General features: G+C 38.5%; 1 protein-coding gene across 1 annotated transcript in view; it reads left to right on the top strand.

The window, feature by feature from the left end:
• LOC136866038 (RNA polymerase II-associated protein 1) overlaps nt 1-24317 on the top strand; it is a 379305-nt gene that overhangs the window by 134939 nt on the left and 220049 nt on the right. Inside the window, exons 6-7 of the mRNA XM_067142667.2 lie at nt 10362-10537; nt 18057-18224. Of these exons, the coding sequence (XP_066998768.2) occupies nt 10362-10537; nt 18057-18224 (344 nt within the window). The remainder of the gene's footprint in view (nt 1-10361; nt 10538-18056; nt 18225-24317) is intronic.

Here is a 24317-nt window from a genome sequence, read left to right as displayed (position 1 = left end):
AATCGTCTTGGATGATTTACATAAATTTGTTAGCTAATAGTGGGACATGTTTCGCCTTCTCTGAAGGCATCATCAGCCATAGTCTTAACCTTAAATTAAAAATAAGCGTCTAAATAACATGTAGTGATGAAATGAATTTTAAAATCTTGAAGAGATTTGAAGTAAAATAACATTAAAAATAACAATGATGGTTTGAAAATACAATGTGATGAGATACAATAGTGGAAGTATTAACAAAATTAACCTTAGAAGGCTGCTAAAATAAGTACAATGGAATAAAACAACAGATTGTTATACAACAAGTAGTAAGATTGCATAAAAGTAAAGTTGATAGTAATGGCGGTTATAATTAGACGATGGCGAAAAATCTTATGTAATCAAAGTAAAGAGGAGAGAGTAAAAGTCAAAGTTAGTCGAGAGATCCGAAGTTCATTATGATCTTGAAGATAAAGGATGAAAGTCAGATGCATATGGTGAAGTTGTAGAACACGTTGAGGATATTCACCAACTTCATATCCTCAACGTGTTCTACAACTTCACCATATGCATCTGACTTTCATCCTTTATCTTCAAGATCATAATGAACTTCGGATCTCTCGACTAACTTTGACTTTTACTCTCTCCTCTTTACTTTGATTACATAAGATTTTTCGCCATCGTCTAATTATAACCGCCATTACTATCAACTTTACTTTTATGCAATCTTACTACTTGTTGTATAACAATCTGTTGTTTTATTCCATTGTACTTATTTTAGCAGCCTTCTAAGGTTAATTTTGTTAATACTTCCACTATTGTATCTCATCACATTGTATTTTCAAACCATCATTGTTATTTTTAATGTTATTTTACTTCAAATCTCTTCAAGATTTTAAAATTCATTTCATCACTACATGTTATTTAGACGCTTATTTTTAATTTAAGGTTAAGACTATGGCTGATGATGCCTTCAGAGAAGGCGAAACATGTCCCACTATTAGCTAACAAATTTATGTAAATCATCCAAGACGATTTTGTATTGATTAGGTGGTCTAATAAATAACTTAATGTTATTATTTCAATAATTTCGTTCCCGACTATAGAGTCTAAACAGTGTAAATCTATTCCCAGATGGTCTGTGATATTCCCAGTTGGTATATATGTAGCAGAAGCCACTCCTTCCGAATAAAGCTGTTCTATAGAAGGCATGCCAAACCATCAGCTGATAACTAGCGTATGTTATGAGTTGTACTTCCGAATGTAATATATAGTAACTGAAAACATTCTTTTGATAACTGCAGCTGTTGAAACACAGACCCTTATTTTTAAGTATATTTCATGCTTGTTCTCTACATTTATCACATCAGGATTTGCGTAAACAGCTGTCCATGAGATAAGACAGACCACATTGTTTAGTTTAGCTATATTATCGCCTTGATAGTGCCAAACGTTCGACAGAAAAAATAAAAATAAATAACAGGAAAATATACAGCATTTATGGATATCTACAGGTGTGGCGGTAATGCGTTTTATTATCATAATGTTTAATTCTGTACGTTCGTTGTCTCTTTTTTTAATTAACGCATACCGTATTATGTTTTGTTTGGCGTCTTCGAAAATCGTTTGAAGTACCTTACGTGGGGACATACAATTATTATTATTATTATTATTATTATTATTATTATTATTATTATTATTATTATTATTATTTGTTAGGTACGTTGGCGAGTAAAACAATAGTTTTAATTGGATAGCTGTTATTACGTTTTAAACTTACTTCTCTCCAAATATATACCTATATTGGCCCGAGTTACGAGATATTAAATGACCACTTTGTTAATGGTCTCGCCTGCTGTATAAATAGCAACAACCGCGAATAATTCTCAACTAAAGTAAACTCGTTTCCTCATCCCGAGGTGTTACAGCTCTTTTTAGACATGCCCCCAGTGGAGGGGTGTTACATGTACCGCTTTTACCGCATACCAACCTTCCCGCCATTCTTAAATCTCTGGAAGTATGGTACCGGGAATCGAAGTCAAAACCCCGAAAACAGCAACTAATTGTGCTAACCATTACGCTGGCGGACATAATTAACTACAAAACAAAGACATATAGTATGACTGATGCATGCTTGCAATGCGCGGGTTGGACACGAAGCTAGGCCTATTCATCTATTTGTGCGACATCATCGGAGCTGCAGTAGACCTATGCTAGATAGGCGGACATTTCTTAACTACAAAACGCAGATGTACCGCATTGATTCGACGCGTTTTCACTGCGTAGGTCGTACAGACGAAACTATTCATAAATTTGTGCGATGTCATCAGAGCTGCAATAAGACTTGTACCCGTTTCGAAGCGGAATCGTCGTCGTTCTCTGACGAATTGCATTGGGAGGTCTTATAGGCGAGATTTATTTTTTCATTTTCTTCGTCTCGAAAAGCCTGGGGGGGGGGGGTGTGTGTGTCTAATACGCGAGGAGGTCTAATACACGAGTAAATTTGGTAATTCTCTTCTCATTTTCATTTTCCATTGCTCTGAGGGACTAAATAATTAAATACATCTCATTTATGTACAATAAAACTTTACTAAGCTTGCCGTAATTGGAGACTTCCTAAATGATAAAGTTTGCAGTTTACACACATTTTAATAGAGATATATTAAAACGTAAAATCTAACAATATCACAGTTATATTTATTATTAATAAGAGTATTTCTATATAATTTCCTATTGACATTAGTTGTAAAGATGGTACTTCTGTGCATTTATACTTTGTTAAATAAAGTTTGCTGTGAATTGTACATTTTACAAATGGGCAAACTTAAAGGTAATTGTACCTCTAGATCTAATCAGTAACCCCATGACTTTGAAGAGATGTTAACTTGTACTTCTCTTTGTGGTAGGGTAATTAATCCAAATAAATTTTCATGTTGGTTGATACTAGTATCCACTCTAATGTTTTTGTTGGTGATGAAGTTAGTTGTAGAGTAAGCAATCATGTCAGCCTTCCTCATCTCGGTGGTATGTCTTTCAGAAGGTTGATGCTATTAAAGATCCTAGTTCTATGATTGTCAGTGTTCCTTGGTAGTTTTCTGTTAAGACATGTTACCAGAAAGTGACAAAGTGTTTCTGTCTCACTCCAGTAGTGGGTACCATTCTAAACCCTGTGTGGCAGATCATCCACATTGCAAACATTAACAGTCATGTTATTAGAAACCTTTCATATGTGACTTAGCATACCATCAGTATAGTTAGCTTCTTATTGGTTTTCATTGAACTGTATTACCTCTTTATCCCTTTTGAGATAAAGAACAGTGTAAGTTATTCTACCCGAGAGCTATTTCTGTAAAAGGGGGCACATTTACATGACTAAAAGTGTTAGTGTTTAGTCAGATTTTTTCTAGACTTTCCTTGTATTCACTGCTTAGGCCAGATATGTTACTGTCATTAGCGAAAGTTTTAAAAGCACTCATTAACTGTAAAAATGCTTCCCGGTATTCCTGTATATTTTTGGGGAAAATAAACCATACATACATACATGATTATAGAGCGTTATGCATTTCATAATTCAGTCTGCAAGCCTCTGTGAATTTATTAAACCGCCACAATCCTCTATTTGCAACTAGTGCTGTGGCCTCATTTAGGTCTATACCTCTTATCTTTAAATCGTTAGAAACTGAATTTAACCATCGTTGTCTTGGTCTCCCTCTACTTCTCTTACCCTCCATAACAGAGTCCATTATTCTCCTAGGTAACCTATCCTCCTCCATTTGCCTCACATGACCCCACCACCGAAGCCAGTCTATGCGTACAGCTTCATCCATCGAGTTCATTCCTAACTTAGCCTTTGTTTCCTCATTCTGAGTACCCTACTGTCATTGTCCCCACCTGTTTGTACCAGCAATCAGTCTCACTACTTTCATGTCCGTTACTTCTAACTTATGAATAAGATATCTTGACTCCACCAAGCTTTCGCTCCCGTAACGCAAAGTTGGTTTGAAAACAGACTAATGTAAAGATAGTTTTGTCCGGGAGCTGACTTCCTTCTTACAGAAGACTGTTAATCGCAGCTGCGAGCTCACTGCGTTAGCTTTACTACACCTTGATTCAATCTCACTATATTACCATCCTGGGAGAACACACATCCTAAATACTTGAAATTATCTACCTGTTTCAGCTCTGCATCACCAATCTGACATTAAGTTCTCTCGGATTTCTTACCTACTGGCATCAATTTAGCCTTCGAAAGGCTAATTTTCATACCATACTCATTGTACCTATTTTCAAGTTCCAAGATATTAGACTGCAGGCTTCTGGCACAATCTGCCATTAAGACCAAGTCATCAGTGTAGGCCAGACTGCTTACTACATTTTCACCTAACGAAATCCCTTCCTGCCACTTTATACCTGTCAGCAGGTGATCCATGTAAACTATGAACAAAGGTGAAAGATTACAGCATTATCTAACCCCTGTAAATACCCTGAACCAAGAACTCATTCTACCATCAATTCTCAGTGAAGCCCAATTGTCAACATAAATGCCTTTGATTGATTTCAATAATCTACCCTTAATCCCATAGTTCCCTAGTATGGCGAACATCTTTTCCCTCGGTACCCTGTTACATTCTTTTCTAGATCTACGAAACATAAACATATCTGTTTATTCCTCTCATATCAATTTTCAATTACCTGGTGCATACTGAAAATCTGATCCTGACTGCCCCTCTGCAGTCTCAAACCACACTGCTTTTCATCCATTTTCCTCTCAACCACTGATTGCACCCTCCCTTCTAAGATGCCATTGAATAGTTTGCCTGGTATACTAATCAGTGAGATACCTCGATAGTTGTTGCAATCCTCCCTGTTCCCTTGCTTATAGATAGGTTCAATTACTGCTTTTGTCCAATCTGAAGGTACCTTTCCACACTCCATGTTAATTCTGTTACTCCATGAAGCCATTTCCTCCCTACCATCCCACTATACCTCATCATTTCGGCAAAAGTTGTACCAACATCTCGCAAACGTAAATGTGTTACTAAATTCCCCCGTATGCCATACAGTTACCTAAATTGTGCTTTCGTATGCAATGTACATTGCAGTTCCATTTACCTTTTAAGCGGGTGGAGGAACAAAATTTGAACATGCGACGATTACGCATTGGCGATTATTATGTGGTAAAATAAGGTACATAAAATTGTCTGAAAACAGTATATTTAATATAAAAGTGACTAATGTTATGACATTACAGATAGTTTAAATGAATTAAAATTACAGTATTTAAAGGTATGTTAAACTGGCTTTATAATGCATTGCAGTACATATGCATTGGAACTTCACAGGCATTATTTAGAATGGTACTTGCTGCTGGCCTCTGACATTGCCGTGATCCACAGTAGTCAAAGGTTGCTACTGCTGGATGTTGTAGCCATGGGAATGTTGCTGTCCCAAACATATATCAGTAATGGTTTGAAGAGAAACTTGTGTTTAACATACATTATGTCAATAATATCTTAAAGGAGAATTTCTTTTGGTTGAGACTCTTTTATGCACTGATATTTTATCACTTGTTGTTACATCTCTTGTAAAGGCCGTACATGGAATCTGCATAGAATGGTCGCGCATGACATCACCGTGAGAGGGCGGATTCTGACATTGCAGGCTTCCTTCAGTTTTTCCCAGCTAGTAACAAGAAGGAAGCAGTTGAATTAAGTTTGATTGGAGGGTCACACATACTGTTTCATGCTTAACATGGATCTGCACAACACGTACCAGAACTCTTGTGTGATGCACTTGACTTCTCTCAGGCTACCGTTATTTAAAAGCTATTAATATGTAGCTTTTTATTTTCAGTATGAAACATATTCATGCATTTTGATATGTTTTCTGCTTCAAGACTAAGAGCCAAATGTGTAGTGTCAGCGTGTTATGTTCCCTTTCCCACGCTATTCCTATTGCTCTGACTGCTCATTGTACTAGCCATTTATGATGCAGCTTGCGCAGTTAACTTGTTTTACAGACTCCATGTATGGCCATAAGTTAAAATAATAATTTTGGTAGTCTGGATTAATGTCTATAAAATTGATTGTGTCCATATTTTCCCTTACCGTTGACAGTTTAATCTTTGTTAGACGACATTATACAACACGGTAAATGGCCTTGGTGTGAACACGAAACCCGTTACAGTATTGCAGCATTTACTGCGTGATGAAAAGCAGTCAGAATTACCGCATATTCCAAAACAGTGGTTTACTGTTTATGACTTACTGCATCAGAAACCGAGGCATTGAACGAAAGGAATGGAACAGAATACAAGAAGTAATATGAAATTTGTGAGAAGTAGAATAGGAGTAACAGATATGGATAAGTTGAATGGAAAGTCAGAGAAATGGCAGAGGAAAGATACATGGCAGGGTGAGATACAATAATCAGGGCTTGGAAGATTTTAAAACACCAAGAAAATATTAAGAAAAGGTTAACGAAATGGATAAACGAGATGAAAGTTGGAGAGTGGGGGGAGGGGGGGATATTTCAAGAAGAAGATCAATAGATAACAGAAGAGTGTGAAGAGTTGTGGAGAAAAGGAGGAGAAGATTAGAGCAGTGTGTCTGCATAGAGGCAGCATGCTGAAAATTGTTTCAGTTAGACATATCCACCAGTTGGCAAGTTGATTATGATGGTTTCCAAGTTATGAGGGAATAGCGTTTTGATGGGGTCAAAAAGGAATATATATGAAGTCAGAAAATGTAAATGCCATTTGTTAATATTTAAAACTCATGTTTGAGCATTCAAGTAATGTCCATTTTTTGTGATAGTAAGAAATACTGTATCACATTCTGTGCCGTAACAGTGCCCTGCACTAGCACTAGTACTTCAAATGAGCACAGACTAGTGAAGAGGCAAGCAAGGAAATACAACGAATCAAGATAGAGAACAATTTATGCATATGTGGATGTCAGAAAAACCAGTGAATACATCCAAATCTACTGCCTGCCTAATCTGCATTGTTGCATTAGGCACTATTTTATACACAATTATGTTATACTAAAAAAAAAAAAAACACACACTCCCCCACTGAGTAAACCATGTACTACTGAAGTATGAACTCAAAACCTTTTTAAAGTCTCAGTCACAAAAGACATGATTTTCAGTTGAAACTCAAAACAAAGAATGATAGGGAAGAGAACTTCCTGTGAAGATCTGTAATATCTGGCAACCAGGTTTAGTTAGGTTAGTTCCTTTTGAAATTATAGAGATGTTTTTCATACTACCATTGCTTCTCATTAGACTAGAACACTGATTCATCATCATCAATTCCTGTTTTTCAGCTGACATTGGGTGGGGGCAAATATGGTTCCTCTCCACTTCGTCCTGTCTCTCCACCATTCCTCATCTAATTCTGCGTTCCAATCCAGGTTCTGTTGTCGCTGTTCTTCACAGAGTCAGTCCATCACCGGGCGAGTTGGCTGTGCGCGTAGAGGCGCGCAGCTGTGAGCTTGCATCCGGGAGATAGTAGGTTCGAATCCCACTATCGGCAGCCCTGAAAATGGTTTTCCGTGGTTTCCCATTTTCACACCAGGCAAATGCTGGGGCTGTACCTTAATTAAGGCCACGGCCGCTTCCTTCCAACTCCTAGGCCTTTCCTATCCCATCGTCGCCATAAGACCTATCTGTGTCGGTGCGACGTAAAGCCCCTAGAAAAAAAAAGTCAGTCCATCGTAATCTTGGTCTCCCTCATCCTCTCTTCCCTGCCATCTGTCTTTCCAGTGCTTGTCTTGGCAGTTGGCTTTGCCAACTTCCAACTGGATTTTTAAAGGCCGACCTGATCGGCTTTGGCAATTTAAAGGGTGGGTGCTCGCAGTACCACCTGGCTCCAAGAAGGTTAAGGAATAGTAGGAGGGGGAGTATTCATACTGGTGAAAGAATAATTTTTTAGCTGCAAAAATGTTCAAGATGAGAAATGAAATTCTAGCTGTAAGACTTATCTCTAGAGATAATAGGGAACTTGATGTTTTGGAGGGGTACAGACCTTGTAAGGCTGGCACTGATGCTGTTGCAGAATTAGATAATTAGTTATGTGGGGAACAACACAGAAAGGAACATTCCTGTAATAGATGACCTCAATTTACCAAATGTTAACCAAGAAGGGAATGTGAATGACAGAAAACATGACCAACAAATGGTGAATAAATAGATTTGGAAAGGACAGCTGAATCAGAAAGTGACGAAACCAACTAGAGGTAGAAGTAATCTAGACATGGTGCAGATAAAACCTGATCTCTATAGAGGAACTGAAGTGATAGATGGTATAAGTGATCATGAAGCTGTTTTTGTTGTATTTAAAGTAAATGTCATATAAAGGAATGTTCTAAAAGTAGGACAATTCAGCAGTACCATATTGTTGATGAGAGAGGCATGGGGAAATATTTAAAATGCAATTATGATCAATGAAAAATGAAAACAGCCTATGGGATGGGTTTAAAGAAATTGTTGAGGAGTGTGAAAACTGGTGTGTACCTTCAAAAGTGGTAAGGACTCATTATATTATAACAGGGAAATTAAAAAAATTCTAAATTACCAAAATTTACCTGTGATGATAATTTACAAAAGGATACAACTATTGAAAGCCAGAAAAGCTACTGGGATTGATAAGATTTTAGGGGATATATTAAAAGCAGTGGTAGTAGTAGTAGTAGTGATTATTGTTTTAAGAGGAAGTACAACTAGGCAACCATCCTCTATATAACACTAATCAGAGGGAAAATATGGAAGGGGTCCGACACTTCGAAAAATGAAGATATCGGCCAAAGGAAGACAAGGGCCACGAAGGGCGTGAAGATGAAAGACTCCCTAGCCTTCGCAAACCTAATAGCGTTGGGGTCGTAAAAGAACAAGAGTTGACCAAGGGAGGTCGGATAGGATAGATGAAAGTGAGGAGCCTGACACAAGCAAGTGGAAGCAATGCCAGGACTCAGCTGAGGGCCCCGTGGTCGCCAACCCATGCTCCAAAGTTCAGAGCCCCTGGGGCCCCTTTTAGTCGCCTCTTACGACAGGCAGGGGATACCGTGGGTGTTATTCTACCGCCCCTACCCACAGGGGGATAAAAGCAGTGGGTTGGGATATATTGCCATATATATGAAATACTTTGATTAATGTTTACATGGATGAGTGATAACAAATAGTAGCCTCAGTTCAAAAGGGAAAGGCTGATAAACATAAAGCTCTTTCTGATTATCTTAGAAACATTTTTGAAATTACTAGCTGGTTTGATAGAAGGTAGTTTGGGTTTAGGCGAGGTTATTCCATTGAGCCTCAACTTGGGATTCCAGAAAGATATAAATTTCAGATTCAGGAGGTCAAGTGGACTTATCCAAGGCTTTTGATAGGGTAGATCATGAAAGACTGCTGATGAAAATGAGGGCTACTGTGCTAGACAAAAGAGTGGTTGAGTGGGTGGGTAAATTTGTAGAAAATAGAACAGATAATTAGAATAGGTTAAGTGTTTTCTGATCCTGTAATGATTAAGAGGGGCTCCCACAGGGAATAAAGAACTGGATGATATACTGTACAGAGCAGTAAATAAACTTACAGGATTGTGAGCGACTACAAAAAGTGTTAGACACTGTTGTGAGATGGACAGCGGACAGTGGTATGATGGTAAACGGGATGAAAAGTCAGGTTGTAAGTTTCACCAAGAGGAAAGTCCTCTCAGTTTTAATTAGTGTGTTGATGGGATAGTATCTCATAGGGGATCATTAAGTACGTAGGTTTTAATATAAGGAATGATGATCATTGGGGTAATCACATTAATGAAGTTGTAAAGAAAGGTAACAGATCTCTTCATATTGTCATCAGGGTATTTAGTGGTTTTAATAAGGATTAAAAGAGAGGGCATGTAAGTCTCTGGTAAGACCACAATAAGAGTATGGTTCCAGTGTATGGGAACTACACCGAAACTACCTGTTATGAGAACTGGAAAAAAATACAAAGGAAAGCTGATATAGCTGTCAGTAGAGAGATTACATGGAATGATATTATTAGATGAATAAGCTGGAATGCAGCTTTTAAAGAGTAAAAATCATAATATGAAGATCAAGTTGGAATTCAAGATAACAAATTTGGGCAAATATTTATTCATAGGATGAGTAAGGGATTGGAATAATGTTTGATCAATTTCAGAGTTCTTTGAAAACATTTAAGGAAAGGCTACATACACAACTGGTAGGGAATCTAACACATGGACGACAGTCCTAAAAAGCAGATCATTGATTGAATGATTGATTGATTGATTGATACTCTGCTGAGAAGGTTGGCACAGGTTGCCACTATGCTTCAAAGAGTTAAACATGGTTATTTGAGATATTTTGTGTGATGTGTTCTTGTAGGTATGTTGCTGCCGTACACAGAAGGACAAATCGACGTGAGGAAAGCTCTGCACCATCATGGAAGTGAACCAGAGCGACCTGGCTATTCACTAGAGGAACTCTTCCAACTTACTCGTAGTTCTGTACTGCAGCAAAGAGTGCTAGCTCTCAATACTCTGGCCAATATTTTGGAAAAGGTATAGTAATTTGAAATTAAAGAAAGCTTATCATCGTTTAATGTATGAATTCACTTCAGTAGGCACTGCTAGTGTCATCATGGACATATCCAGTGGGAAGATGAGGATGTACTGGCAAACTTATCACTAGAATTTTATTAATTTACTCATTATTACCATAATATCACCATACCTTTTAATGCAGGCTATATATCTTGTTGTTCTCTTAAATGATTAAATAATTTAAATTAAATTTATACATATTTACCAAATTTATAATGAGCTTGAATATCTAGCAATCCTACAGTAGACTGTTTGGTAACCAAGTCCTGAGGTGACACAACAAAATTGCATATTGCGCGCAGCTGTGAGCATGTATTCGGCAGATAGTGGGTTCGAGCCTCACTGTTGGCAGCCCTGAAGATGGTTTTCCGTGGTTTCCTATATTCACACCTGGCAAATGCTGGGGCTGTACCTTAATTAAGACTATGGCCACTTCCTTCCCACTCCTAGCCCTTTCCTATCCTATCGTCACTATAAGACCTATCTGTGTCGGTGCGACGTAAAGCCAATTGTTTAAAAAAAATCCTAAAATAATATTTTAGCTGCCTGTACAATTAGTTCTATTTCTATAACTTGGTGCATATCAAAATGGTTTATTTCAGTTATGTCTGGCTCCATCGCTAAATGGTTAGCTTGCTGGCCTTTGGTCACAAGGGTCCCGGGTTCGATTCCTGGCAGGGTCGGGAATTTTAACCATCAATGGTTAATTTCCCTGGCACGGGGGCTGGGTGTATGTGTTGTCTTCATCATCATTTCATCCTCATCACGACGCGCAGGTTGCCTACGGACGTCAAATCAAAAGACCTGCTGCACCTGGCGAGCCAAACCCGTCCTGGGATCTCACGGCACTAAAAGCCATACACCTTTTCATTTCATCTCAGTTATGACAGTACTAAGTAATTTGTGTTATTTGAAGCCATCTCTTTTCAGATTTGACTCAGTTAATTTATAATTGTTAGGTTCTTCAGTCTTCCAAAACTAATTTTGAATAAGTGAGCTTGCCTCCGGGAGATAGTGGGTTCGAACCCCACTGTCGACAGCCCTGAAGATGGTTTTCCTGAGTTACTAATTGATAAATTTCCTTGGATGCCTTATTATAATGCATGATCTTGTCATATATTTAACTTTCTCATCCACTTTTGTTGAGGATCCACCATCAAAGATCTCATTATTGGCACTAGCTTCCACGCTTTAATTAGAACTGAAAGATACATGAATTTCATCATGCCTTTGCTGACCTTCACCCTGTACAGAGTGATCCACCAGCCCGTTATAATTTGTGAAGATATGCAGCCTGGATCACATCAGATTCCACCAGATTCAAAGGCACCACTATGGGTATCTTCCTATACTAATATATTCATGGGAAAATTTGAGAAGGATTTTCTTGCTACCGAGCCCCTTCAGCCCTATGTTTGGTGGAGGTTCATTGATGATATCTTTCTCGTGTGGCACCATGAACCAAACTGACATAATAATAATAATAATAATAATAATAATAATAATAATCTCTTGAGTCAAGAACATGACTTCGATTAGCTTCATTGACTTTAATGTCTGTGCAAATTATGCATCTCGGATTTGCTTTGCAACCTGCCGCCCTATGCCCGGCTTCTCCGCACTTAAAACTAAGTTTGCTTCTATCTGCACCTTTGTAGTTTCATGCATGGTGCCCATATGGAAAACATTGAAAGCAGCGAGATACCACGATCCTTTTTCGAATTCTACAATCCAACCATCCTATTTTAATTTTACCAATCTTTAAAAGTTTTTGAGCCTCCTTATCTTCTATCTCAATAGTAGCAAGTTTTTGCCCTCTGCTGTTCGGATTACTAATTGAGACTCCCTGTTCTCCTTCGAAATTCTGAAGATCCTGTTTTACAGCTTCCTCTACATCTAAAGCAGTGGTGATACTGTCCATGTCCCGAATTTCCAAGGTAGTGTGGGGAGTCAAAGTCTTCACATCGCCATCCGTTACAACGACATCTCTCAAGGATTTATTAAAATCGTCCTGTTCTCATTTTGTGTGGCTTTATTAAACTTGAGAAGTATCGCCCCAGTCTGAGTTTTACGAATAGATCAAATGCTCACACTGCTGTCTTCCGGTTCTATTTTATTCTGAATACCCTTCAGAACATCTGCAAAAGTCTTGCCGTTTGTTGGTTTGATAAGGACAGCATCTGAACGATCCATTGGTTTTAAATGGGTCCGTTTATCTTGTTTTTTTCCCACTATCAATAACCTCCATTCTGCCAGAATCCACCCCACCTGTTAAAGGTTAAATATCTTTATCCTCCTTCATTTCCTTCTTGTTTTTTTTTTTTTTTTTTTTTTTTTTCTTGTAGGAAAACTTTACCCATTTCTCCTTATCTTTCTCCTCCCCATTCGTCATTAATGGTGTCATAGGCAATTCATTTATCTCTACGGTTGTTTGTTCCTGTTTTAGATTTTCCCTAGCTCTCTTCCAGGATGTCCTGCATGCTGCTCCAGCATCGAGAGCTTCTTCCAATTTTCATAATCCATTCTGGATTTCCATCTTAAGATTCTTAAGCGGAATAGCTGGAATGCTTTTCACCAGTGCCCTAGCGATCTCAAGATGTTCCTCCTCCTTTCACTGTTCGCACATTATCATTTCCTCACTTCTCCCATTAGGTACTTGCGTTATGTCCTGTGTTCCAAAACTGGCACATTCAAGTACTTTTGCACTCCTATTCTGACACGGAAAAGATAACTCTACCGAATCTCTGTGGACTTCTCCCTCCGTCATCATGCAAGAAAGGAATCTAACTGGCCCTGACTGAGCCACTGCGGTGAAGGATCCTGTCTTTGATGTCGTATGTTCCTCGAAAGCAACTTATAACCTGTAATCCTGACACATATCTACAATTAATTTGTTTACAAGTCGACAAAATGATTTGATAAAGTTGTAAATCAATACTCTCTGGACTTCTAGAAGAATATTCTAGCTCAACTTCTAGTGACGCATATCATTAATTACTTACGAATACATCATAAGAAGCACAGACAGATATTCACCCATCTTTCCATCATGCAACATCACATCTGCACATACGGTATTTAAACTCCAAACAGTGTACTCGTAGAGAAATAAGTATCTTGATTCATACTATACATATTAAGAGTAAGAAGACCCAGTCATTTCTACCCTCACTCATATCCCTGTATACACACTCTTCGGAGCTCATACTCGTTCACCACTTCTCCACACCCGCACGCATACACATTCATCCACATTAAACTGTACTTGCACACATCATTCTTGAAATTCTAATTGATACATCACACATATGGGCTTCTATTTACATATATATTTTCTTTACTGCGTGGAGGTAGTGAGGAAGAGGAAGCAGTTTTACTTCAGATGGTAGAAGGTTCCAGAGATGAGCAGACAGTATGTAAAATCCTTTTAAATATGAGGTGGTTTTGCGAGGGGGAGGGGGTGTTGAACAAGAGGAAATCCTTGGCCTTTCTTAACAGAGTGGTAATTAAGCTACAGGTGGTGGAAAGGGAGGGGGGAGTTGTGTGTTGTCTGTGAGGGATTTCTTAAGGAAGGCTACGTCTATTTGTTTACATTACGAGTTCACTGTTGGCTACGACCTGGCTGTATTCAGAATGATGTGTTTGTTTATTATACGTTCTGCACGGTGCTGGACACCTTCTAGTTTTCTCATATTTGCCGTTGTCATTGGGTGCCAGGAAGGAAGACCCTTGAATAGTATGGTCCGCACCAGGAAAATATGAGCCGTTCGTTGGGCTTTACTTCTTCCTCTGAAGAGACATCTATGGACAAAACCTAGTGATCTGTATGACTTTTACCTCACTTCCTCCATATGCTTATTCCACTTTAGATTGTTCATAATATGAATACCAAGCAGTGTGATGGAGTTAAAAGGCGGTAGTGGGGTTCCACATAGACTGGTTCTGGAGTGGTTGTCTAGCTCTGCTTAGTCTTATATATTTTCACATCTTAACATTTATACAAATTTTATTTACATCACACTACAGAGCTGTACTCCTACTGTATCTAAATCCGATTGGAATTGTACCAGATCATTATTATTTTTCATGGCTCTGTAAATTACGGTGTTGTCAGCATACAGTGCCATGGTTGAATTTACAAAATCTGGTAAGTTGAGGTCCCGTGAAGTAGGGAAAATAATAGCAACACACCAGGTCTAAACACCATATAACCACGTTTCAGTTAAGAATTGTAGTGTAGATACAGTAGGCCTGCATTAGATAGTTTCTTGCCTTCTATATTCGTGTGTATCTTTGTGTGTGTATTTTTTGCATGTATCTATTACAGCATAGTAGGATAAAATACTGTATTTGCTCGCATATTATAACTTGCACTTCTTTGACAAAAAATAAGTGTGAACTTTTTCAGTGCGTGATATATGCGGGGATTTGTGTGCAAAAGATTGTATTCCCGAAAAAAAAAAAAAAAAAAAAAAAGAAACCACCTCCGTAAAATTTGCATTAGGCTATTGAAACAAGACAACTGGTATACTTACCCTATTCGTTGTCACTGCCTTCAGTCTCCAAGGTGTTCTCGCCTGCATCATTCTGGTCAACATCCCATACTGCATTATCCTGACTTTCGTCCAACGCATTTGCAATGCCCGTCTTCAAGAAACTCTTCAGAATAACGTCTGTCAACACCATAACCCATGCCCGCATAACCCAGTCACACATGAGTTCAACTGACGGCCTCTTTATTTTGCTTGCTGGTGTCTGCTCATGCTTCCCTTGAAGGGCTTGTTGACGGAAACATCTAAGGGCTGTAGGCAATATGTGAGTCCACCAGGAATAACGAGATCAGTTTTTATTTCCTGAAGACGTTTGTGTCTTCCACCAAGTGTCTGTGGAAACTATCCCACACTAGCATTGCTGGGCATCGAAGCAGTGCCCCTGGCCATGCTCTTCACACCGTACAGACCCAGTCCTGGACAAGAGATGTATTCATCCATTCTTTCTCTTGAACCTGTACACAAATGCCTTTGGGAAACTTTGCTATAGGCACTGTTTTTCTTTTTAAAATAACGTATGGTGGCAATTTTCTTCCGACTGCATTTATTGCTAGCACGACGGTGACACGCTGTTTTTCACACCCAGTTGTACGTACAAGCACGCTACATTCGCCCTTCTTGTTGATGGTGTTACATGGCATGTCGAAGTTTATCGGGGTTTGATCTGCATTGTCAATTTGAGATAAGAGGTAATTGTTTTTCTTCTGGATTGCTATGACATGGTGATGAAAATCTATGATATTGTCGCTGAAATCACTTGGCATTCTCTGGCAGAGAGATGTTCGCCTTCGCAGACACAATCCCTTTCGTGTCATGAATCTATGGATCCAACCCTGGCTCACTTTCTCGAACATTTAATTCCTCTCTTAATCGCTAGTTCGCACGCTTTGAAATGTAGCATCTCGTGCGAGATCCTAAAGCCATCATTTCGCAACTTTGTAATGTAATGAAGCAACTCATCTTCCAGTTCAGGAAGCTTACCAGTTTTTGGCCTTCTGAATGCCTTACTTGTTCGGTTGATGATTTCTAGCGCAGCTTTCTGTTTACGCCAGTAGCAAACATTAAACTCAGTCACACTGAATTCTAGACCGTCAGCTCTGTTACTATGTTCTTCAGCATATTTTATCACTTTGAGTGTAAACCCAGCCATATAACTCCCACATTTCTCCATAACTTAAAGATCGACCTACACCAGAAAACTTTAATGAGAAACAAGAATGAAAAGTGAAGACAGAACACTGGTACTTGTCTACAGTAAAACAGATGAAGGTACCTAATACCGTGATTACTTGACTGCCTGGACAGGGAAACACTCTCAGTTCACGTGATCAGCTATGCTGGACAGGTAGCGATAAGCATATTGACAAAAATGGAAGAGTGAGAGGGATGGCCGAGTGTGACTGACTAGCTAGTAATGCCGCCTTGTTGCGGGGGGTTTACGAGTTAGGTATTTTTGTTACAACAGCTAGCCTCAACCGTTCTTCAGGTAGAAAGAAATGCAGCTTCTTCTTGTACTGTCACATACAAAGTACTGTAACAGCAATTGATACAGTCCCGATATTTAATGTACCCATGTCCACAGAATACCCAAACTTTATTTCGTGTATGTACCGTATGTCTTTACGGGCCATTTGCATACAGAGATTTAACCGGACATCAATTTAGAACCTAGTTCTGAAAATGAACTGAGATTATGACTTTGTTGCGTTTTACAAAACTGTACTCGGTGTAGTTAAAATGTAATCGGAGTTCAGAAAAATGGATGTTGCAACACCGCAAAACAAATGAAATATGTAATAGCTTGTTGTAACCACAAAGACGCACACAATATACCAATATAAATGGTCCATTATTGGATATTATACATTTTCCAACTTACTCATTCCTGGTTGCCAGCTTTTCGCCCCAATGTGCTAAGTTGGGCTCATCAGTTGGTACATAGTACATCCACCAAGACGCATGGCTAGTGCATACCGTGGAGGCCACTGCGTAGGCTACTTGAAGCCACTGGCAGTGCCAATGCATATCATTGATGATTGTGTGTACACATTTTTTTCATCTAGTTCTATATACTTATTTAATGGAGTTGTCACTGTCGGGGTAAGGCAAGATCAAAACTTGATGCGAAGAAATGGCTGCAGGAGGAACGAGAATCTGAAAGCTAGATGATGCATAGGAAAGCAGTTCATAGAATGAAGTCCAGATGGCAGTAGCAAGCATTGAATGTTGTTTCTGCTGTCTTATCAGTACACACTACACAGATGCAATAGGATTGATGACTCTAATGAGCCGTGAATCGGCTCACTGTATCGATTCAGTGAACAGAATCAAATTAATAGTTTCAGTAAAATGAATCAAATATTCCATCACTAATGGACATGTGGGACTATCTAAAATTTTAATACGATGAAAAGCTCTTAATTTTTCTATGACCCTTTACCATTGCGGTGAAATATACTGTTAAATAAATATGTTGGGAAAGTCTGTGTTACACTGGGAAAAAATGGGTTTGTTCCTGAGCCCTTCATCGTTTGATTCCAATCACCCTGCCATTTTCTTAAGCTCTCATCTCTCAATTTCTTAACCAAAACACTTTAAGGAATTTTGCTGTATATCACCCTGAAATAGAGGACACGCTACTTCGTGATGAATTTTGGTTTCAGTTTCCATTTGTTGTAATTGTTACTTTTCACGTAAATGATTCATTCTTCGAGTTTGTTCATGGCTTGTGCATTAGTTGTAAACGTAATTTTAAAATCTTGTCATAATTTATTAAATGAACAAAATCGTGGAGGGAGCCTCCTTGGAGTGAAACATGTATAATTGGGATTTAAAGGTGATATTTTATCATTAAATATTTAAATGGAACTATTTTTTGTCAATAACATTGCCTGTATCGTTTTTTTCTTTCCTGTTCTCTTTTATAGACAAAGATGGGTTACTATGATGAGTGCCTTCAGGAAGCACTTATTAGCCGTCTGCTAGATGCAGAATTTTTCTTGCTATTACGCTTTGCACTGGATGATGAGGCGGAGACTGTTGTGAGTGCTGCTGTGCTTGCCATGAGGAATTTACTGGCTTCGCAGCCTGATGAGGTGAGGTTTTATATGTTTTCATTGATTTGTTTGGGAGATAGGTCTGAGGCTAAATGTATCATGAGAGGATTTTTATTATATGCCAAGTTATTGACAAGATGTTGCAATATATTTCCATTTCTTTTAACTGTTCATTCTATATTTAAATTATTTGCATTATTCTAGTGTACGCTAATCTTTAAATTATGTAAGCTGGCTATATCTGTTAAAACTTCAGCCCGACGGCTGATTGGATTCTCAAAAAAAAAAAAAAAAAAAAAAAAAAAAAATCAATGACAGTGCCATAATGGGTGTACAAGGCATGGTGAGGAGTGAAGTAGTTTGCCATTTTCCCCCCTCATTTGCCAGAAAGTGCTGCTGCAGCACAACCAGCCCTATGGTTAGTGCCTTCCAATATTCAGACAAGCTAGTTATGTTCCAAATGTCATTATTCAGTACCACCTATACCTCAGCAGCTTTCATACTGTCACAGCCATAAATGAGATGAGACTTTTGTGGAGGCTACATTTTGCTGTAGCCTATGCTAAAAGGCAGATGCAAAAATACTGCATTCACCAAGAAATAGCAACAGGCTGAAGATGGCCATATTAACATGTGAAAGGAATTACGCTATTATTTTAAGTAATATCTTTTCAACAAAGTGATACTGAAACTGGGAGAGACCGAGCTCGATAGCTGCAGTCGCTTAAGTGCGGCCAGTATCCAGTGTTCGGGAGATAGTAGGTTCGAACCCCACTGTTGGCAGCCCTGAAGATGGTTTTCCGTAGTTTCCCATTTTCACACCTTAATTAAGGCCACGGCCGCTTTCTTCCCACTCCCAGCCCTTCCCTGTCCCATCGTCGCCATAAGACCTATCTGTGTCTGTGCAAAAAAATAAAAAATAAAAAAATAAAACAAACTGGGAGTTGTCATTTTCTATCCTGTAGCCCTATTGTACCAATCCCTCAGGTGGACCATAATCAGAAAATTCATTTCACACAACGATGACCTCTATTGCATGTTTTCCTCAGTTATTTCAGATGTTATTTTGTATTATTTTACTGGGGATGTCATCTTCATATTGTGCATTTTATTTATTTAGCATATGATATTAATCAAAACACTTGAACTTTTGAAATGGAACAGTGAACAATGTTATTAAGTATGTAAATAACATTAGAAAGCACAGTTCATGACATTCAATGGCCCAGCAGTCCTTACAGATTCTTCTACCACTCAACTGCTTTAGGAGTAACACATATAAGATCTTCTCTTTTGCCGTGATAACATCTGAAAAGACATTAAAGGTCATGTGGTGAAGTCTGCTTATTTCCACAGTTACATGCAGCTGGCTGTTTCCAATTGAACAAAACTGCTGAACAGCACAGCATCCATGGTTTATTCACACTTGATTTAAGCTGGCCATAGTTTGCAAATAACACTGCATTGTCTCTGGAGAAGGTGGAAAACCCTGCAGATCTATTTTATAAGTTCCCGACATAAATGTAAACAAAACTGATGACTTCAGTGCTATAAATATAAAAATATCAAAATAATCATCATAATCTTGCATAGCTTCCAGACACTGGCTAGGTCTCTGTAGAATTTTCCATTGGCTTTCTCTCGTCACTTAGTTCTAGTTCCAGCCCTATCCCCTGTTTTCTTCACTCCCTTCAGCTATCTGTCCTATAGTCTACCTCTTAGTGTTTTGGCTTCAATTGTCATCTCGTGTATCTTCCTGGATATCTTCTTCTTCCCTATTCTCTTCACATGTCCATTCCATTTAAGCAATGATTTCTCTATCCTATCCAGCATTAGTTCCATTTTTGCTAATTTGCTAATCTTATAATTTCTTTATCTTATCCAGTTACTCCTATTCTGCTTCTCAAAAACGTCATCTCTGTAGCCTGGATCCTTTTCTCTCTCGCTTCCCTTACCCAAGTTTCTGAAGCATATTCAGTTTTGGGATATAATATGTCTTTTGGAAGCCTCCTTGGCTCAGATGATAGCGCGCCGGCCTCTCACCGCTGGATACTGTGGTTCAAATCCCGGTCACTCCATGTGAGATTTGTGCTGGAAAAATTGCAGGCGGGACAGGTTTATCTCCGGGTACTCCGATTTTCCCTGTCATCTTTCATTCCAGCTACACTCTCCATTAACATTTCATTTCATTTGTCAGTCATTAATTATTTGCCCCAGAGGAGTGCGACAGGCTTCGGCAGCTGGCACATTTCCTATCCTCACCGCTAGATGGGGCCATCATTCATTCCATTCCTGACCCAGTCGAATGACTGGAAACAGGCTGTTGGTTTTCAATATGTCTTGCTGTTTACTCCACACTAGGTAAGGTAAGGGTTATTCTGCCCGAAGGCAGGTCCGAACCTCTGCAGAGGTGTTCCTGAGCCGGAGTTTATGTGTGGTAGGGTGGCCAGTTCCTTTCTGCTCCTCCATGCCCTTACCCCCCCACCAACAGTGCGTGGCAACCCATCCAACTCCTGACCACGCCCAATGTTGCTTAACTTCGGAGATCTCATGGGATCCGGTGTTTCAACACGGCTTCTAATATTTTTGAGGAATGTTTCTGCTTGTCTCTCCTGCCTACTTATTTCCTTATAATTTCTTCGATTTCCCTGTATTAAGCTCCCTAGGTATTTAATGTTCTTCACCTGCCTCAGTTGTTCCCTACTAATCATTACTCCAGTTGTTGATCTATCCTTCTTCCTTGTTGTAAGCACCATTTCACTCTTCGTTATACTAAATTGGATTTACTTTCATATACCTTTTTCACCCTGTGCATCCAACTGCTCCTGAACTTTTTTCTCCATATTTCCCCACATGATCAAATCATCTGCAAACACCTTTGCTTTCACTTTTTCTTCTCTAGTTTGCTCTGCTACTATCATCATTATATCCTCCATTTCCACAATGGAAAATTATGGTGAGAGTTCACTTTCTTGTTTCAAAACCGTTCTTATGTTCTGGACAGTTGGTTCTTTCTTCTAGTTTCACACAACTTACTCCCCTTTGATATATCTCCTTTACCCTCTGTATAGTCTGGTTCCCAGCTCCTTTGCACCTTAAAGCTTTCCATATCTGGCTTCTACATACAGTACATTATCATATGCCTTTTCAATATCTAAGAAGGCCATCAGTAGATCTTTTCCATTTTCATAATGGCATTCTTGTAGCTGTCTTACTGCAAAGATGAGATCTACTGTGGACCTTCCTGCTCGTCTGATGCCTTACTGTCCTTCTCTCAGATCTCCTCCTACTTTAGTTTGAAGAATCTTTAAAAAATTCTTTGCACAGGGACACATTAGAGCAACTCACCAGTCATTTTTATACTTGCCTCTACAGTACTTTCTTGTAAATACTTACAATTATTCCTTCTTCCAATTTTCTTCTATCATCTTCTCCTTCCATACAACTCTCGTCACCGATATAGGCATCATTTCCCCACTAAAATAGCAAAATTATCATTATCAAAATTTCTGGTAAAACCAACCAATGTCAAAAAAAAAAAAACTCAACCAAAAATGAGATATTTTAGAATGAGAATAACAGGATTCACATCTCTATCTATATAATATATTCTACAAAATCAGCCATTGTCACCAAGATAAAGGGGCATAGAATATTGGTACTTCTGTAAAAGCAACCAATATTGGTTGGGTTCCCAGCAAGAATAACCATAGTCAAACAACATTGGTTGTTATTGCTTGCAAGCCTAACATTTACTGCCATCTTGTGTTCGGGCTATCAATTGTTACTGACTTTGCATTGATTGAGAAGAAAAAAGCAACTACTTCACCAGAAGTACTCAATGACTGGAATGAAATAATTAGTTTCCGCAGCAGATCGTCTCCGTTTGATGTCGTCGTTGTAATCCAGGATGTGCTTTATAATTTAAAACTTGCAGTAGCCCTTTACTTAAAAACACTAAGACCATCCCTGACTCTCAGAAATCTTCACATGATGGAAATTGCAGATGACTGTCCCTTTGTTTTGAAACTGGATATGTACTAAGGCCGCTGTGACAATAACATTTGCAGCAAAACTGTGCTTCCTCACAGTATAGAACTATCAACCCCATTGTATGGAGGTCCCATTCCCTTTCCACCTGCAGAGTTGCAGGACTTGGAATGATTGTTTGCATTCCTTCAGAAAATAAAAGGCATGCTGTTCTACATACAGTTGGAAGAGAGCCGAGGATCAGTCACCACTGATCTGCATTTAGGGCAGTCGCCCAGGTGGCAGATTCCGTCTGTTGTTTACTTAGTCTTTTGTTAAATAATTGCAAAGGATATGTAAATTTATTGAACATGTCCCTTGGTAAATTATTCCAATCCCCAACTCTTCCTATAAACAAATATTTGCCCCAATTTGTCCTCTGGAATTCCAACTTTATCTTGAATCTTTCCTACTTTTAGAAACACTACTCAAACTTATTCATCTACTAATGTCATTCCATGCCATCTCTCCTCTGATATTTCGGAACATACCACGTGCATAACAAATTCCAAATTGTATGGGAAGTTCCACCTTTCCACCACTTTAAAATCTTACGATTTTCTTAGATTACAATAACAGTAATGTATTTTACAATTTTTTTTGGTTGGTACACATTTCGTTTTCCATGGAAATCTTCTTCAGCCGTGGTCTTGAATAATTATTAAAATATACTAAAAGCCCAAACAACATAGCTAAAATGATATTAAAAACAACTTGTCTTTAACTGAATAAAAGGTTTAAATGTCTAGAGAGTCAATGGTTTTCTCTTCGTTATCATTATTTGACACCTCTTGATGTGAAATATGTGTTCATAAACCCACTTTGAAACTGTCCTGAAATGAAAGGATCTGAACATTTCTTAATAAATAATTAAAACAGTAGTGTGTAGGTGTGCAAGTTCTTGTAACATTCAAGAAGAAAAGGGAATTCTCCTGCCAGATGTAATGGACTAAGCCTAATTCTGTTCAAGATGGAAAGCGACTTTATGGTTGTGTGACACGCCTCACGGCCTACTCACACCGGGTTCCACGCAGTCATGTTGTGAGTTTTACTAGTAAGAAAAAGTCCTCTCAGGTTTGATTACTGTGTTGATGGGATGAAAGTTCCTTATTGGGATCACTTTAAGTACCTAGGTGTTAATATAAGGAAATATTTTCATTTGGGTAATCACATAAACGGTATTGTAAATAAAGGGTACAGAACTCTGCACATTGTTATGAGGGTATTTAGGGCTTGTAGTAAGGATGTAAAGGAGAGGATCATATAAGGACCTGTTAAAACCCCAACTAGGGTAGGGTTCCAACGTATGGAACCCTCACCAGGATTACTTGATTCAAGAACTGGAAAAAATCCAAAGAAAAGCTTTGGATCAAAAGAGTAGCATTACGAAAATGTTGCAAATGTTGGGAGAAAAGAGATGAGGTGCTCGACTAAGTGGTATGTATCATTTCCCACATAGCTGATTATCTTATAAAATAATTCTATCAGCATCTGTGCTACCCTTTCCAGGTCTGTACATTCCAAAAACATCATGTTGCCTATTACCTTGGGTAGAGAGGAGCCATACACCTAGAATTTGATGTTTGTCATTTTTAACTTTTTGGTAGCTTCTTTCACTGGAATGAATACTCTCCCTCCTGCCATTCCTATGCTGTCTCTACGATAAACACTCCAGTTATTAAATGTTAAACAATTAATTTATTGAAATCACCTATTCATAAGTCTTTAAGGACTATATTACTATGTCATAAGTTTAAGTATGGTACATGTTTCGCCTGTCATTGCAGCCATCATCAGCCATGAATTGTAATTCCAAGTCAGAGCTCTGAGTGGATGCTATTCTATGATTATTCATAAATCATATTTTTTTATATAACAATTTGCACAGAAGTACAAGAACATTAAGGTCATAATTTGGAGAAAATAAGCTGTTCATGCTTTGAAGTTCTAATGTGACGTCCAACTAATGTTCACACCCAAGGAAAATAATATCAAGTGTCAACTCTCATAATATCGATAATGATAATGGCATGAAACAAGTGGATTTCAAAACATCTATACATTTTTTCCCCCAGCCTATTAGGAGATATTTAAATTAGTGTA

This window comes from Anabrus simplex, chromosome 1 (assembly GCF_040414725.1).
Source record: "Anabrus simplex isolate iqAnaSimp1 chromosome 1, ASM4041472v1, whole genome shotgun sequence".
In the NCBI taxonomy this organism is placed as follows: domain Eukaryota; kingdom Metazoa; phylum Arthropoda; class Insecta; order Orthoptera; family Tettigoniidae; genus Anabrus; species Anabrus simplex.
Note: the sequence above shows the minus strand (reverse complement) of the source record. Positions and strands in the feature narration are given on the sequence as shown.